This window comes from Palaemon carinicauda, chromosome 4 (assembly GCF_036898095.1).
Source record: "Palaemon carinicauda isolate YSFRI2023 chromosome 4, ASM3689809v2, whole genome shotgun sequence".
Lineage (NCBI taxonomy): Eukaryota > Metazoa > Arthropoda > Malacostraca > Decapoda > Palaemonidae > Palaemon > Palaemon carinicauda.
The window spans coordinates 48397896-48417510 of NC_090728.1; the positions used below are offsets into that span (position 1 = coordinate 48397896).

The 19615-nt window shown below is 33.2% G+C and overlaps 1 protein-coding gene across 1 annotated transcript; it reads left to right on the forward strand.

Annotated features, from left to right (window-relative positions):
• The first annotated feature begins 5472 nt into the window (after positions 1-5472).
• On the forward strand, positions 5473-13978 carry LOC137639926 (uncharacterized). Its single transcript, XM_068372217.1, has 3 exons — positions 5473-5652; positions 10848-11062; positions 11723-13978. The coding sequence occupies exons 2-3, from the start codon at positions 10948-10950 to the stop codon at positions 13654-13656; spliced, it is 2049 nt and encodes a 682-aa protein (XP_068228318.1). The 5' UTR covers positions 5473-5652; positions 10848-10947; the 3' UTR covers positions 13657-13978.
• Positions 13979-19615: the final 5637 nt, after the last annotated feature.

The window sequence follows — 19615 nt, forward strand, 5'->3', positions numbered from 1 at the left end:
GACCAATTTCAGATCCAAACCCCAAGTATTACAGTGGACAGTCATTCCCTTTAAGATGTCTATAGTTTGGAACCCATTAATGGCAAATTAATTTTTGTTAAAATTAATTTATTGTTCAAACATCCTTTTGGAACAAATCCAGTTCAATCTCCAGGTCATAACTGTATAGTGTTATACTTACATAAAATGGTTGAAAACAATATGCTCTAATGTTACATTATCAAAAAAAGCATAAGTCTTGAATGATAATAATACTAATACTATATACTAATAGCAACAGGGGCAATAGCGCTTGTCATGAAAAGCAATTTTGAGTAGACATGTCAGCAAAATGACCTAGTAATCTAGTTCAATCTCTGGGTCATAACTGTATAGTGTTGTACTTACATACATAAAACGGTTGAAAACAATATGCTTTAATGTTGCATTACCAAAAAAAAAAAAAAAGCATAAGTCTTAAATGATAATAATACTAATACTATATACTAGTAGCAACAAGGGCAATAGCGCTTGTCATGAAAAGCAATTTTGAGTAGACATGTCAGCAAAATGACCTAGTAGTCGAGTTAGATACGAACCTAGGCATGCATGATGAACTGAGGGAGCAACCCATTGTCAGTTGCAAATTTCTTTTGAACGCAGCAACTGCAAATGAAGACTTTTCTCAGCTGGGCCCTGAAAAATAATGTCTTTGAGCTACACTATAGTCAATTTCTTTTAGCGATGCAGATTTGCACCGACTCGCAGCAGTGCCCTTTTAGCACGGAAAATTTTCCTGATTGCTGATTGGTTGGACGAGATAATTCTAACCAATCAGCGATCAGGAAACTTTTCCGAGCTAAAAGAGCACCGCTGCGAGTCGGTGCAAATCTGCATCGCTAAAAGAAATGGACTATAGGACATTTTTCATCTTAACCATAAAAATGAAATACTCAAATCAAAAGGCTTAAGTATTTTACTGTACTGTAATTTACACTGAATATTCTTTATACACAAATTCTTTTTTTTATTATTATTTCTTTGCCAGACCATTGATCATTGATTACTGTTCGGTTCCTGCATTGAGATTTATCTATTGGTGAAAAGTGGCCTCCATGTTGAATATTGGCATTATTGGTTTGATTTTTTTAAAGATTTCACTGATTATTATCATTAAAGTGCCACGGAAGAGCAGAATTATTAATAAGGTTGTCTTTATTATCAGGCAAGGGTGCGCAAATGATCTCATGCTTTAAATGTTACTCAGATTATGATTGTATTTACAGCCTAGGAGATTCATTAAGATGCCAATCACTCAAACTTCACAGTCCTTTTCATAGTGACTTTGTTAATAGTGTTTCTATTACCATCATATATATATATATATATATATATATATATATATATATATACAGTATATATATATATATATATATATATTATATATATATATATATACTATATATATATATATATATATATATATATACAGTATATATATATATATATATATATATATATATATATATATATACAGTATATATATACATATATATATATATATATATATATATATACATACACAGTATATATATACATATATATATATATATATACATATATATATATATATATATATATATATATATATATATATATATATATATATATATATATATATATATATATATATATATATATATATAGATACATAGATAGATACACAATTTTCTCCGAGATCTCAGTTTTAAACTTATCTATTCACTACCCCGAATCAGAACAGTATAGTCAAGAAACGATAATCATTGCAAACTGCAGACGACATGACTCCTTTTATTACACAATACCTTCAGTATCCACTACAATATCCTAGTTTTCTTTAAAAAAATAATTAAGAAAAAAATAACAACAGCAAATGAGACAAAAGTCATTGGGTCATGTTTCCTAGTTAGGCCAAAATTTTTTACTAACCCTCTTTTCTTCACATTCGATATAAGCAAAACTAATGAAAAAAAATAATAGCAAGAAAAAAACCGGAATTATATAATATTGTAACTTACCAATAGCTAGTCACTCACTCTCGCACTCAAAAACTGAAATGACTGGGCCGGAGTTGGGGCAAGGCGAGGCTAGAGAACACAAAATGCTGAATCAATCTAAACATTGTAACACCACCATCCTTAATTCAGCATCTTTGGCCTCTGTACTTGATAGCTGAGTTGATTAATTTCTGATTCATGTGGGTAATATCAGTTTGCGACATACTAAAATTCAAGTGGGATTTTATGATTTTTAACCAATATAGTGAATAGTGTAACATTATGAAAATGGGATTTAGGTAGGAGATAGTGAGTGCAGTATTTGATAAGATAAATTTCTGTATTTGCAGTATATTCTGAAGGAAATCGGTAAATTTATAGTTTTTTTTTTTTTAAGTACGTCATGGAATGTAAAAATAGTAAAATAATAATCCTCATTGGCAGAAGTTCATATAAAAAAAAATTATTACTCCCTAATAATGAAGCTTTGATTTGATGTTTTATCTGAAATCGGCGATAGCATGAAGTCAAGTTTTTTTCTTGAAGTTCTCTTTGTAATTCAATAGATTAGGTCTTTCTTAAATAAAGGAAAACCCAACTAATCTCGCAATTTTATCATAATTTATTGAAGAATATATTTTAGAGAGAGAGAGAGAGAGAGAGAGAGAGAGAGAGAGAGAGAGAGGGGGGGTAAGTTTGCTTAAAAAGTGAAAAAACTTCAAGTTTACCCCTTAACCCAAAAAGACTGAATCTTATAAAAGGAGAGAGTGCCTACCACACGTTCTTAGATATATATATATATATATATATATATATATATATATATTTCATCTCCGTATTTTATTGTTTTGAAAGACTACAAACGCTATAGATTTCATAAAGAGATTATTAGCGTGATAAAAATTGAAGTTTTAATCCACTAAACTCATGTACTTGAACATATGAATTATATCAATTAATTGTGCAAATTACACGTTGTTTAGACGATTTATTAGAGAAAGGGAACGTAAGAATAAAAAAAAAAAAGTCTGATTTATTTATTATTTAAAAGTACCTGTAGCTTAGATCCTACTTTTCCATCTAGGGTTGTAACTTACTACTACTATTATTATTATTATTATTATTATTATTATTATTATTATTTCTAGCTAAGCTACAACCCTAGTTGGAAAAGCAAGATGCCATAAGTCCAAGGGCTCCAACAGGGAAAAATAGCCCCGTGAGGAAAGGGAATAAGGAAATAAACGATACAAGTGATGACAAATTAAAATAGAATATACTACTACTAATACTACGACTACCACTAATTACTGCTACTACTAGTAGTAGTAATAAAAGTGGTTAATGTCTGTTTTATATTGACTAAGGCATTCTTTCCCCCTCATAAGGTGATACGCTCCCATAAGCGGCATTACGTTCTGGAACTAAATATTTACATATGAGAACAACCAATGACCGCATCTTCAGCGGATGTGTGCTCACTTCCGATAAGTCCAATGACATCACGTGCTATAGTCTCGTGCTTATACCGACAGTACGTGCTATAGTGAACTATAGCATTTTGATAGTAGTCTACACAATACGTGCTCTTTTAATAAAGTTCTTTGTCTCTTAATGGTTGTGGTGGCCGATGTGGTAACGGCCCTGACTGGTAAACGCCAGACTCGGGTTCGGGTCCCACTCAAACTCGTTAGTTCCTTTGGTCGTTGTAACCTCACCATCCCTGTGAGCTAAGAGTGCGGGTTTGGGGGATCCTATAGGTCTATATGCTGAGTCATTAGCAGCCATTGCCTGGCCCTACTTGGTCTTAGCTTGGGTGGAGAGGGGCTTGGTCGCTGATCGTATGTATATATGGTCAATCTCTAGGGCATTGTCCTGCTTGATAGGGCAATATCACTGTAGCTTGCCTCTGCCATTCATGAGCGGCCTTTGTATGAATAAGCTTATAGTAATTTAATACTGTTGAATAGTGAATTTAGAAGGAGGACTTAGGAAATACATTTTAAAAGAAACTTATTTTGAAGTCTTTATTCTCGTTTAGGTCTTCCATTGAAGTAACGTTTTTCATCTAAATTAGATTTGCTGTCATGATTTTTTTTGGTACCACGTAACCTATCCATGATTCACGGCCTACGATAAGATTGATAATTTTTTATTTTTTGTTTTATTTTACAATTAGAATGTTTTCTTGTTTTTTTTTGTTTTACAATTTATTATAGAATGTACGTATCTGAACCTTATATTGTGAAGTTTTTTTTTTTTATAATTTAATATAGATTGTACGTATCTGAACCTTATATTGTGAAGATAGTGTACCAAAACCGAAGACTTTTCATGTTAGCCTATGTGGTTTCATTAAATTTATTATTGGAATGAAATGTAACATCCAGGTGAATAATTTGGTCTCTCTCTCTCTCTCTCTCTCTCTCTCTCTCTCTCTCGTTGTACTTCCTGTGAAATGAAATTTAACATCCAGGTGAATAATTTGCTCTCTCTCTCTCTCTCCTCTCTCTCTCTCTCTCTCTCGTTGTACTTCCTGTGGAATGAAATTTAACATCCAGGTGAATAATTTGCTCTCTCTCTCTCTCTCTCTCTCTCTCTCTCTCTCTCTCGTTGTACTTCCTGTGAAATGAAATTTAACATCCAGGTGAATAATTTGCTCTCTCTCTCTCTCTCTCTCTCTCTCTCTCTCTCGTTGTACTTCCTGTGGAATGAAATTTAACATCCAGGTGAATAATTTGCTCTCTCTCTCTCTCTCTCTCTCTCTCTCTCTCTCTCTCGTTGTACTTCCTGTGGAATGAAATTTAACATCCAGGTGAATAATTTGCTCTCTCTCTCTCTCTCTCTCTCTCTCTCTCTCTCTCTCGTTGTACTTCCTGTGACTGCCGGTAATGAAAGATAGTGAGTACTAGATCTTCGTAGGCAAATGAATTCTTAACCAACATACAGATAGCAGAAATGTGAGTTAATAAATCACCCGCAAATCACCAATCAATTACCCGAAGGTTCATTTATTTACAAGTGACGTCTTTGAAATTAAACCTATTTAAATGGATCACTTCTACAGTTTGTTTCGAATAAATTCAAAATGGAAAACTGAAGTATGATTGTCTATAGCCAAAATTTAAATATAGAGTATACTAGCTCAATACGATGGAGAATTAATGGAATAAACGGAATCCTAAGGAAAGTGTACCTTCGAATAAATAAATTTGTGGCTAAACCACGCTTTACACTACTCTTGCTAATATTTAACTTTCCAAACTGTTTCTACTATTATTAGGTAGCAACTGCCCTCACTCTTCTTTCACCCATTTTACCTATCAAGTAAAACACCCAACAGATATAACTTACAAAATAAAAGATAAATAATTGGAAATTAATTCGTTCGTGAATAGTCGGCATCAACTAGGACTTGAAACACACTATTGCCATCTTTGGTTACCCTCATTACCAAGTGTTTTGCCAATTGCTGAGGTGGTGCTGAGCCTCTCAGTTCAGAGTTCAATGCTTTCGACCCTGTCAGTCTGTTTTGCTAACAGTTTGTTAAAGTGCTGTAACTTTGTGGGCTCCAGCTGTTTATCATTATGTATCTTAATATTGGGGAATACCAGTTTTAGGTTTCGAGCCCAAGGTGAGTAGATATATAAAACTACTGTTTTAAGGTCTGGAGAGAGAGAGAGAGAGAGAGAGAGAGAGAGAGAGAGAGAGAGAGCGCTGCGACTTCATAATGCTTGTATTTGACTTAGAATGAGTTTCTTCATTTAGACATAATACTATTACGTACTTCACTTTAAGGGCTGTTTTCCTAGTCCCGTCACAAACGGAAAAGTTCTGCACCCTGCAGAACCTACAAGGTTTGATTGTCGTATATATGCTTAAGTATATTGTAGAGTATCATATAGCAGAATTCGTGTTAATTGTCGAATCCACGGTATCATAAATTTTCAATAATAAAAGAAAAAGGCGTCAACTGTCTCTTGATGTTAATTTTGTAGGATCGTTTGAAATTTAAACTGTAAGCTGTTCTTGTCTGTGATACGTAATGAATGACCATCTCTTACTTCGGCGGTTTTATAAGCATGTCTTGAGAAGTACCTTTTTATATACTATTTAAAGGAAAATATGCATTTTTTGAATAGAGAGAGAGAGAGAGAGAGAGAGAGAGAGAGAGAGAGAGAGAGAGAGGTAACGAAACATACTGAAGTATAGGCATGATCGAATTGTTTCTAGTATTGCCTTTAATGAATCCTGGGTGTGGTTATGTCTAGAAAGCCAGTCACAAATTGATTGACTGAGTATTTCGTAAAGTACTTGACTAGTTGTGAACTGTCTTTATCAATTTTTAAGGACACGAAGACATCACAGTGCTCTTATAAGTATTTCAAATTTAGAAGTCGCGTGATAAATTAACGTAATAACTGACATGTACAAATTTAGAGCTGTTGATCTTTCTGCGATGCAGATTTTTGTACAGCCTCTGTTAAGACAAGTTTGAAAAATTCAATATTTTCCCAATTGTGTTTGAGTGTGTATAATTAATTCCGTTTTTTTTTCTTCAAAACTCTTATCCTTGAAGACAAGAAAATATACAGAAAACTAGTGAAGTGTTGTCCTGAAATATTTTGGTCCTACAAGTGCTTTAGAATTTAATTAAAATTACCGAAGAGAACAACTGTGCCCAACGAGCGTATTGGAAGTTTAAAGTATTCTTCAAACCTTGTGTATTAATATATCGATGCCGGATGACAACTTGAACTTGGATAAGGATAGGGAAGTGGGGAATATGGGATAACGAAGAGTACCCCTGAATACAATCCAATCCAGTTTATAGCCCGAAGGCAGGTACTCGGGAAGGAATAAGGAAAAAGGGAGAAAGAGGAATATAGGAGGAGAATAAAAGAGAGGGGCAGACCCTCGTGCGATGGTTTACAGCGCATGTATCTCCCATTTTCAAGGAAGGTAGCAGACATCTACCATCAAACTATCGATCTTTCAGTTTTAACATCTGCAGTATGTAAAATCCTTGAGTCAGGACAAAATCATGCGTGTAAATATAATTTATCAATAACCAAATAATAATTATAATACTACACCATGCTCTGCTAGGTTCCATTATACCTTTATTCGGCACTCTCTTCATCATTGCACCTGTCTTTAACAGAAATATTCTCCTATATAGAAAGATAAATATTTTCATCTCAATACACCGAAGCTTCACGCATCGTATCGCCATCGGTCATTGTATCTCGCTCGTAGGAGCTCATGCAAATAGAACTTCCAGAAGTTCCAGTACATCTTTTCCAGCAGCCTGAGTTGTACACGCACATGCTGTTCCGAGTGTTCATAATGCAGAGATTATTTTCTAAGTTGTTGTGTTTGATATGGGTGTTTCGAAAGTGATAAGGGACTTAAGAAAAACGAAAATATGAAAGAAAATTCCAGTGTTTTTGGTCTGGTTTTGTTTAACAAATAGGTGTTTACGGGTGTTATATCAACGGAACTTGTTGCGTAAGGATATTGGCACTATGAACGCCAGGTAATTAAATACTCAAATTTTAATTTTTCATTTTATAAAAAGCGCTTCATAAGCCTTTTGCATATTCTATGTCGTTGAATTTTTGGAGCGATATATTTCTTAAAACTACAAATTTGTTGTTCGCCTCATAAAGCAAGCTAAAATTGTGTGTGATTTTGTTGCTATGTTTTGCCTCCGGTATTTAAGGGCTGTCATTTTGAAAATATGAAGGTGGAAATGTATTGTTACACACAAGATGCTGTTCAGATATAATTGTTTATTCATCCAAAAACTATTGCTCATTTTCTTCGACGTTTCGAATACAGTGTTATTCAACATTCCTATTTTAATCGAAGACTAATTTTCCAATCTGTTAGTGTATCATTATTGTAAAGCTGTCTATGTACCTTTATAGAAAGTGTTTATAGTTTATATATATTTTAACGATTTCTTTTTATTAAAATGGGGTTTAATTAAATTATAAACTTGATTACGTCAATCAGAGTGATAATGTTAATCGTCTCATTCAGTTTTATTATTTCTTATCAAAATATTGTTGAAGTGAAAGCGTTATAGAAAATAGCTTCCATTGAAAGTGATGGTCCAAATCATAACTATGGATATATTTTAATTAAGTGATTTTGATAAAAGTGAGACTTGGTTTATAGAAGATGGTACTGACTGGTGATGAAAGTTTTGGTGTTAATATCCTGCTAACATGTATGCTTATCAATTTCACATTTATTCCTAGTAGAAATAAGTTGAGGTATGTACGTACAGTACGAGTTACCCAGACGAGTGGAGAGCGTGGGACAATGTGCAATGCATGGAACTGTATATGAAAGTAACTCGGGTAAACGAGAGAATCTATGCTTATTAATTCCCAATTCGGTGTAGATATCGCAATCCTATAATTCTATGGTTCAGTTCCCGAAGGAGATAACTTACTTTAAGGGCTGTTTCGTGGTTCTATCACCCACAAGGCCTGTTTATCATATACACTCTTATGTGTTTCAAGTACTTAGCGTATTCCATGTGAATTGTCAAATATACATTATCGAAGTGCGTAAAAATAAGAAAGTCTTCCGTTTTTTCTTGAAACCCTTAATATCTTCGGTCTTTCGGATGTCTAGTGGGAGCTTGTATAATTTTAGGGCCGCATATTTGAAAGTTCTAAAACCTACAATATATAGACATACATCTTGATTCCAATGATTTGAAACCATTTGCAAATATTAAACGTATTATTTAAAGTAAATACTCCGAGGTAAGTAATTAGATAAAGGTATGTATTTTGTTTAAATCATTCAAATCACTGAAGTATGATTTAAAAGTAGAATTTGAGGTGGTGTTGTTTTGTTTTCTCGAGTAGTTTGTTTTTACATCGTCAAGCTCTTCGGATAGCGGGGAAAATGGAATCGACCAAATTATCCCTTAATTCATAAACGTCAACTTATTTGCCTGAGATGAAATGGTGGTAAATCATTCATTCACTCGAACAGAAATTTAGCTCGAGTCGGATGTTTCATTGAAGAGGCAAAGGGTGATTGTCACAGTCACGCAACTACGTGTTGACAGGACGTGTGAGAATCAATGTGCGTTACGCTTATGGTCCTGAGAAATGAAAAGTAACGCTCACGATTTAAGCTGAGCTTCCTACCAATTAAGGAAGGACTTGCGAAACTTTCTACGTTTAAATTTGATTTCGAGCGTCGCAAGAGACTTCGCTGAATTTTAAGCTTTATTTTGAGAATGGTAAGCAACTGCTGAGGTTAAACTTTATTTTAAGCGTTGCAGGAAACTCTTCTGAGTTTAATTTGATTTTGAGCATGGTAGGAGATTCTGTTGATCATTTGGTTTTGAGTGTGAAAGGAAATTTTACAGAGTTTAAACTTTAATTTGAGCGTGGTAGGAAACTTTGATTTTGATTTGATTTTTAGCGTGGCAGGTGACTTTGAGTTTAAACTTGATTTAGATGTTTGTAGGAAACTTTACTTAGTTTGATTTGATTTTGAGATTGGTAGGAAATTTGGCGAGTCTAAACTTGATTTTGAGTGCGGTTGGAAACTTGTTCAGATTAAGGTTTATATTGAAGTTGGTGGGGGAAATTTGCTATCTTTTTTAAGCGTGGTAGGAAACTTTGCTGTTTAAACTTTATTTTGAGGTTGGTAGGAAACTTTGCTGTGTATTAATTTTATTTTGAAGTTGGTAGGAAACTTTGCTGTTTAATTCTATTTTCAGGTTGGTAGGAAAGTTTGCTGTGTTTAATTTGATTTCGTGGGTGGTAGCAAACTTTGCTGGGGTTAATTCTATTTCGAGTTTGTTAGCAAACTTTACTGTTTAATTTTATTTCGAGTGTGATAGTAAACTTTGCTGAGTTCGAAATTGATTTTAAGCGTAGTAGGGATTGAATAGGCAACCATAGGTTAAAGAGCTAATGCTAAACATTTGCGTTGTTGTCTTCGTCTTCAAGTTTGATCTATTGATGTTTGTTTAATTATTGCCGTGTGGGTCCTTGCAATGAGGAGTTCCATTGTTTGCCCCATTAGAATTTTGTGGAATTTGTATGCTGATCATTGTAGGCCTGTCTTAATGATATCAAATTTGGCCCTACCACTTCATTCCCTTCTCAGTGCATTTCTTTTACATTTAATGCAACAGGTAGTAGCGGAAATGAGGGTAAAGTGGAAAAAAAATGTTCTTTAAAAACATATTTTTTCATATGCATATTATTGTAAACATTCAATTCTAAGCAATTTAAACGTTTGTCCCCGGGCCAAAAAAAAAAAAATCATGATCTCGGTGTTTTAATTCAGTTGCTGAAGATTACAAATGCCCGTTGTACTGTGCAAAATTTCTTTAGTCATACTTTTTAAATATTTTAGATCAGCGTTATTATTATAGTTAATAAGAAAATTCATAAGGTAATGATTTCAAAGGGACTGTTAAAAGGAAATATACTGTACCGGTACTTGGACTGTTAAGTTTCTTCTTTTACAAAATTGACGTCACAATATAAAACTTATTGAAATATCTCTCTCTCTCTCTCTCTCTCTCTCTCTCTCTCTCTCTCTCTCTCTGCATCACAAAGTTATTTTCTATGACTTGTAAAGGAATAAACTGTTTAATATCTCTCTCTCTCTCTCTCTCTCTCTCTCTCTCTCCCTCTCCATCACAAAGTTCTACTTTCTCTTTTTTGACTTGTAAAGGAATAAACGGTGCTTAAGTAGCTTTTGGTCTGAAACTAATGAAGGTAACGACTTTTAAATAGGTATTATTACTTAATAATTTTCTCAAATCTTCTTTTGCAGATTTTATACAACTTTTAGGAGAGCTCACAGCTAATGAATTGTATGATCACTGCACACGAATTCCGATCAGAGGCATTTACTGCAATAGCTGAATTTGAAAATGGATTCTACAGAGGACTTCGAGAGTCGATTCCTCAGTTTCTTCCATGGCATAGAAGACTTCCCCTCACCAAATGTGAAAACGAGAGATTCGTTTATCTATCCATCACACCTAAGTGAGTGCTCATTTTCTGCCTACATAGTATCCTTGGGCTTTCTTGATATTAATTTGAGCTATTTTCATTCATTCACTATTATAAAACTATCTAAGACTTCCAGAAGAAGAACGTGTAATTTTTTTTTTCTTTTTCTATCTTTGATATGCAACTTGCATTTCCCAGATATCAAGAAGTGAACATATGAAGTTCTGACAAGGAAAGCTTTCTTGAATAGTCACAAGATAAGGATGCTAGGAAGTTTTGCCTGGAGAATATATAATGTTTTGCTACCATTAAACAGTTTAGGTAATCGCTAACTTGTCGGCTAAAGATTTTTTGGAAATGTAGATAAGAGTAATGATTGTCGAGGGCAAGAACGTTTTTTTTTTATTTTATTTTATTTACATAGCAAGGCGGGCAATGTAATGTAAAGGGTTCTATTTTGCTTGGACGCTTAAATTTGATACCTTATCCAGGTCTGTTGTAAACTTATAACAGATGTTTAGAAAGAAAGAAATAGATAAAGAATGGAATGAAAGTTTTTAGTTCCTAACTTTATGGAAAATATATTTGCTCGCTCACCTATTCTAATACATTGCCTTAAAGTAAAAGATTGCAGACACTTCGAGAGCCCCTAAAGGTTTTATTTTCTAAGGCTTCAGTTTTTTCTCTTTACAGAAGCGAGCAACAAAAGGCGAGCACCTTCTCCTCCAAGTCAAACTAGGAAGACTGAAGTGAATCCTTATTTGGTTAATGTGAATCAGCTTGGTCCTGTTTTGAAAAAGTATGCAACAATTCCACGCAAGTCTACAGATACGGCTAGGGTTATCTTAACCACAGAAAAGACCAAGCTCAAAGCTTCTTCAAGTACTTCAGCATTACGGTCGATGTTGAGAGGAAACATTTCATTTTCCACCAAATTTGACCAAGGAATGTTTAAAACTGGTCTCAAGGGAAAAAACAAGTCCTCCGTTGGAATTCCTGTGAGCCATGATGTCTTAATAAACCGTGGCTTTGACAACCCCATTCCATGCGCTGCAACTGCGGAAGAATTTAATCAGGCGAAAGTAGAGAGTATATGTTGTAAGTCTGAAAGAGAATATGATTTGCATCAAGAGAGAAAAGTGGATGTTAGAGAAAACAATGGCACATTCTCTAATGAGACTTACTATCCCACTGCCAGCAATTTTACCCAAAGGCCTGAGAACCCTTCAGACCAGAGTAACATTGGTGCAGATAACATGATTACCAGTAATGAATGTAATTCTCAAAGGGAAACTCCCTTCTCCTTGCCTGAGTCACATCCTTCAAGTTCTGAATCAGTGCAGAACATTTTGACCAAAAAACCAAGTAAGCTTGGTAACTCTCATCCAGCCTGTCATCAGAGTGGTAAAAATGTCTTTGAAAAATCAGGTCGAGTTAATGATATGAAGTGCAGTGAAATGGAACTTCCCTCATATTATGTAAAACAAAGTCCTATTTATGAGGAGGTACACATGAGCCCTCCACTTGCCAGAGTTCCGGACAGTTCACAGTCACCACTTCATCGACCCTCATCTGATGTAGAACTTGATCCTCAAGATGTCAGAGTTGATGTACCCCCGGCACCAGCAAATAGTCCAGTCATTTCAAGTCCATTAAAGCCTAAAGCATCTAATCAGTGTGGTACTCTAAATAAAGATTGCTCCAGGAAGAAGAAAACTCCGCCACCAAAGCCCCCACGCAAAAGGAGTTTACTTGCTAACGTCGAAACTGAGAATGCACTGCTTCCTGTAGGTTTGCAAAATCACCAAAGGACTTACAGTAACGAATCATTCCAACTTGATGGGAATTGGCTCATGACTTCCAAAAATAACTCAAAGTTTGAAACAGAAGTTGAAGCTCATGGTCAAAGACGTAAATTGGAACAGTATTATATTGAGAGTAGTTTAGAAAAATCTCCACCAAAGCAGGCTCAAGTTAATTCATTCCCTTCTGCTCCGCCTGATAGTTCTAATAATGCATCTGCCTTAGGCATAGAACCTCATAAAAATCATTCTCGTAAAAAGAAAAACACGAGGAAATCTGCACAAAGTAGGGCACAGCAACTATCCAAATCCTTTAGGTATTTACTGGTAACAAAGTTTGGCGATTTCAAATTAACAGGAACGACGCAATTTTCAAGGGGTAAAGAAGCCCCTGCCAGGAATAGCCGTTCCAGTAAGAGGGCGTCATTCTTGTCAGTACGAGAGCAAATGCGTCCAAGATCTCCGACCCCTAAGAGGGTAAATAGCATCCGAATTCCTCGTGTTATTATTGACTGCAGCCCATCTGGCTATGAAAGCGATAGCCATTCAGATGACTTAGGCATCAGTGCAAGGAAAGAAACAAATGAGTTATGTCAGTCTTCGGTTACATCATGTGTCAGTCCAAAGGCCAAGGTTGAAACAGCTTTCAGTTCTGCAGGTGATGAATGCCATGACAAGATTTGTACACTCTGCACTTCTCTCGGCTTCCACGAACATTATAATAGTGATGATGATAATTATATTAATGCTTCTTCAGAATCAAATCTAAATCAGTGTTGGAAAGTTTGCCCACAGTCTCCAGAAAAGAAAACACGACTTTGCTAGAAGGATGGCAATTCATTTCTTAGATCTTCTTTTAATAAATTGAGTGGACCATTTCCTCTTGGATCATGAAAGTGGAAAGTATACTTGAAGGGAGAATGAATACCAGAAATATTTTTCCCATCAACACACAGGAGATTGCCAGGTATTTTAATTTATACGTATCACAACATCACTGTCCTCATAACTGTATGAAGATAGTGCAAAAATAGTTTCATGATGATTTTCATGGAACTGCCCTTATTATAAAGATATATATCAACACTGAGAATAAACTGTTATAGCCTTTTAAAATATTATAATAGTAATAAAGAAATAATCCGGATATGACCATAATTACAAAAGTCCATTTATAGTTTAGGATATAATAGACTATATGACATGACGAAAGGTTTTTCTATTTTGTTTCATAGTTATAAAATATCAAATCATCAGAGACTATAACTGTACTTGATTACTCTGGTGAGAAACAAACTTGGAGAATTTAATAAAGAATTTTACTTTGGATGTTAGGTACGACTTCAGTTCCTTCATTGGGTTTCCAATGGGGTAATAAGTTTACGTGCAGTTCTGACAAAATTTTCCGTTAATTGCAGGCAAGGTATGAAAAATTGCCTCTAAGGGCAATAGCTATCTACGGGCGAAATATAATTCAAGCACTAAAATTTCCTTTTAAGAGCTAAATATCTATTGAAAATGATAAGTAGATTATTAAGGAAATTAATTCTCTTACTGGAATAACACCATTTGGATGAACTTTTAGTATTGTCTCAAGTTATGTTACCAACCAACTTAAGATACCATTTAAGGTTTAATGTCACCGTCAATTTTGGCTATTTGACAAGCTTTTCAGACGGGTGGCTGGTGTCTTGGCCAAAAGGAATAAATAGAATGTCCGTTATTCAAAATTGGATCATGTTTAGTGTGTAGTAAATCATTGATAGGTGAAATGTTGGATAGGAAGGATAATAGATTATGGTATAGCTAATAACTATCCAACTACCCATCATGAGATCCAACAGTGCTGATGGATGGGATGAAGGACTTGCAACTCATTTACACAGTTTGTCCAATTTGATTAAAAGACATTAGTTCTTGAATGAGGTTGATGTAGACAGACTCGAGTTAAAGACCTTATTTTTTGAGTGGATTCATCTTCAAAACCGAAATGAAAAGTTTTTTTTTTTTTCTTTCTGAAACTTAGTAACCTAAAGGCTATTGAAATTTCTTAAGACTACGTAATAACATCCAATGTTTTAACATTGATTTTAAGCTGTATAACTAGTTTTTAAGGAGCTTTTTTTTTATTAGAAATCTTTGGGAATTGACTTCTATAATTTGTAAACGCTCAAAGCAAGTAGTTGTGATTAAGAATTATTTCATGGCAGTCTTCTTTAGAAATTTGCTGGAGGAATTTCTCACTGTTTGAATGCCACTATTTAAACGCATCAGAGTTATTTCCTGTTGAAGAATTGCAACTTATTTAGGCCTTAATTAACAAATCCATGTTATCATAACATTCGGTAAACAAGACCGTGTACATATCTATAATATCACCAGTCTTCTACTGTCAAGACAGTAGAAGCCTTTTATACAATCTTGTGACAGCATACCTGAAATTTCTCAAAAAAAAAAAAAAAAAAAAAAAAAAAAAAAAAAAAAAAAAAAAAAACATTCGAGGTGCATCTTGTCTCCAATAACTTCAAACAATCTGTAACTAGTCTCGTACCGACACGACTTGTTGGTTCCATGATGTGCAACAAATCTATTGAGTATTTTGGATGTCCAGGTGGGTGAACAAACATTTGGTGTACCTGGAGGGAAAGTCAGTGTGTATTGTATGCCAGAGAGGTGTACACAATAGTTGCAGAGTGAGTTGTACTAAAGGAAAAGTTCCTTTGATTGGGCTGCACCTAATTTGTGTTTAAAGCTACTTTGGTGCTCATGTGTATACACGAGTGATTTGTGTATTTACCGAATATACGTATGTGTACACTTGGGTATGTTAAATAAGATACTCGGTCCTCAGTATCGTAGATTTTTCCTGCTTACTGTATAGTTGCCCTTCCGACCATTCACGGACTCTTGCAAATCTACAGTCGTAAGGTTGAGGCTCCCCTAGCAGTTTTAAACTGGCCGAAGAAAGCCGAAGGTGGAATGTTGACAATTTTTTCTTTAAGTATGACAGTTCTGTAGCACCGAAGGACTTCTCTCCCCAAAAATATGTGTGCGCAATGTCTATTGGTAAGGTTACGATTAGGAAGATTACGAATATTTGATAATGGAAGACATGAGGGTTTTAAGGTTACTGAGCAATGTTGATTTCATTGTAAGTAAGTATGCTGGGAAGAAGTGACAAATAGCATGATCTCAGAATCGATGCTGATCATCTAGGATAGAAGTATATCCTAAAGTAGTCCGCTTCACATATTCTTTTTTATAGACAGATTTAAAAGTAGGATGACAGTGGCCACAATTATCCTTCCTCTTGTGGTGAGAAGGATTGGTTGTATTTAAGATAGAGGAAAAGTTAATTTCGACCCAAATGTTGTTGAAAGGTGGTATAATAGCAAATTTTAAACTTGCCTCAATCAGTCTGTAATGGAGCCATATTGAAATATATTGTAATTTTACGTTGATATTCGCCATTAGCTGTTCACAATACCTTTTACAATACATTATTTTTATTTTAAGGAGAAAGTTGTATCTATAAAAGGTCTTGCTAATTTGCCACATTTTGCACAGGTTGCAATATTAGTTTTGCAGCCAAATTACAGTATAATTCAATTTTGCACATAAACGCACGTGTCTACGTACATACTTATCATACATCATCAGTAAATTTGTTTTTAGCACCCTACACTACAATACCGATTTTCATGTAAAAGTTCTTTTCTACCCAAAATTTTGAGATGAATTAATTTCTTGGTTGCAATTTATTTCAATGTATTGCAATCCAAGTTATAATTGTCACTAGCAGCACAAAATACTGCATTCATTTTCACTTCAAAGGGAAGCATGTTCGTAACATTAAGGATTGTCAAACTTTCTTACGCGTAAATTCCTCTATTTGGCGATCCTTGGCAGCCAAGCAGTCATTAATATAGGTCGTTATAACTACTAGCTTGTTCGGAAAGTTAAAATCTTAGCCAGTTTCCTTTGGTTCTTTTGGTGTAAGTGTTTAAATTGGATTCACCCAGCTTCTTGACTCTTATTTTGTAAGTGTTCCATTTCATAGTTTTATGTTTCGATGGGTTGGATGACATTGTTTCTATTTTTGAATTATTATTTATGTGAAAATAAGCTGGTTTTGTTTAACGCGTCAATATTTTTTCTTCAAAACGAAAACTTTTATGTTTCGATATGTTGGATGACATCGTTTCTATTTTTTAATTATTATTTATGTGAAAATAAGCTGGTTTTGTTAAACGCGTCAGTATTTTTTCTTCAAAACGAAAAGTTGTGGTATTTCCGCCTTCGAGAGTTCAATATATAGTAATTTGGAAGCAATGTTGCCATCGGAGAAATTTTAACCAAAGGCGCGAGGTTAATAACTTGCAATTCTTCATTTGTCGAAACAAATTTTCAATTTTGAAATGGCGATGGAATAACATTTGAATTGCTTATTTAGACTATGAACGAAAAACTTAGATATGTTGCGATTTTTTTGCATTTATCTTATATAGCCATGAAAGTAATAATGTCCAAACTAGAAAGGTTATCAGTTAACGTTTTCATAGGTTAACGCAAATATTTCCTTTAAAATGAAAGAGCAGTAGGCTATTCTAGGCTGCGGGTAACGAATATGAATGCAAAATTCTAAAATACTAAAAATTTTACAACAAAACTAATATTGTAATCGATACTAAATTTACTGAATTGCTCAGGCTAATGCCTATGTAACTATTGTGTATAAAAGAGCTTTTTATCTAAGTTAAGTATAATACAGTATATTTGGCGGCCAATAAAAATCTAAGTGCAAAATTGCAATATATTTCAATTTGCTAAGAGCAGAATTAAAGAAAATGTTAAGGCTAACGCCCTTCATTTCTTTAAAGTTAATAAAAACTTTGCCTTAAATGAAAATACTACAGTAATTATGGGTGCCAATAAAGATTTGAATCCTAGATTTCAATATATCAAAACTCTTCTAGAATATTTATATTGAAAGCAATGCGATATTAACCAGAAAAAGTATTAACTTAAATTTTCTAACGGTCGACACGAACTTTCTTTTAAGATTAGTGATTATAACATTGAGCTACTAATGACAAATATTAATCTAAAATTGCAATATACTGGAGAATATCTGCAATGCAGTAACGTTTCAATCTGGGAAAACTGTGTAAATAAGCAGAGTAATATCTTGCAAGCTTATTGTAGTTGAATAGATCGTATCATTTTAAGTGGGTATGAAACGCTATGGACTGCTAATCCAAAATCTAAATAAAAGTTTGATGCTTTTCTATCACTAATATATTTACGGAAACCCTTTTTTTGGTTAAAAAAAAAGTATTCTATTAATATTTCTTGGGCTGATATTAGATAATGAGGAATGAAAGTCATAATGACGCGATCTATTTATTCACGGGAAACCGAGTTATTGTCTTATAATTTTAGGTCAACACAATATTTTCGTTTTAAATAAAGTAATTTAATATTTTTGGTGGTTAAACGTTACTTGATGTGAATATGGATAGAGAATTGCAATAAATTGCAATATATTTTGATAGAATTTAGGTTAAATTTTCTCATTAAGGCTAGTACTATCAAAATTTACTGATTTTAAATAAACTCTACTATTCTTCAACTTGTTACAGTAAGGGGATTTGAGGCTGTTGTTGACCATGAAAAAAAAATTACTTTAGTTAGTCTTCAAATTTTAGATCGGCTGCCAAAGAAAACTAATAGTTAGCGGAAACTATACTAAAAGAAGAGACACTTCGCAAAATATTTTGTTTAATTGTATAGTTTTATTCATGTATACATTTTTAGTCTCTTACATCGTGCAAATTCAGATATGAGTTAAATTGTATGAGTATATATATATATATATATATATATATATATATATATATATATATATATATATATGTATATATATATATATATATATATATATATATATATATATATATATATATATATATATATATATATATATATATATATGTATATGCATATATATATATATATATATATATATATATATATATATATATATGTATATGCATATATATATATATATATATATATATATATATATATATATATATATATATATATATATATGCATATGCATATGCATATATATATATATATATATATATATATATATATATATATATATATATATATGTATATATATTATAAAAAAAATCTTAATAATTTCGGTGATCAGTCTACCCTGAGGAAATTTTTAATTCTTTCATTTTACCTTGTTTCGAGCATTGCTTCCCTGTCTGATCTTCAGCTGCTAAAATTCTCTTAATCTGATGGAGAGATACTTGCGGGCTTTTAAATCCTTAGCTGTGATCTGGATGTTAATCCCTGGCACTGTCATTTAGTTAGTTCTCTATGTATGTTGCTTCAGATTTTTCGTAATTCTGAACATCCATTGCGTAGTGTTAGGTATGCAGTTAATTTAAATAGTCATGCCTTCCGTATCATATAGGTCGCTCATGAATGGCAAGGGCAAGGGACAGGATAATGTCACACACACACACACACACACACACACACATATATATATATTTATATATATATATATATATATATATATATATATATATATATATATATATATGTATATATGTATATATATAAATATATATTTATATATATATATATATATATATATATATATATATATATATATATATATATATATATATATATATGTATATATGTCTCTATATAGACATATATACTTATATACGTATTGTGCGTGTCTGATTAGAGT

Bases quoted from the DNA above. Each gene is read 5' to 3' on its own strand.
- LOC137639926 (XM_068372217.1), top strand. From the start codon at position 10,948: ATGGATTCTACAGAGGACTTCGAGAGTCGATTCCTCAGTTTCTTCCAT. The intron at 11,063-11,722 runs GTGAGTGCTCAT...TTCTCTTTACAG, and splicing joins TATCTATCCATCACACCTAA to AAGCGAGCAACAAAAGGCGA.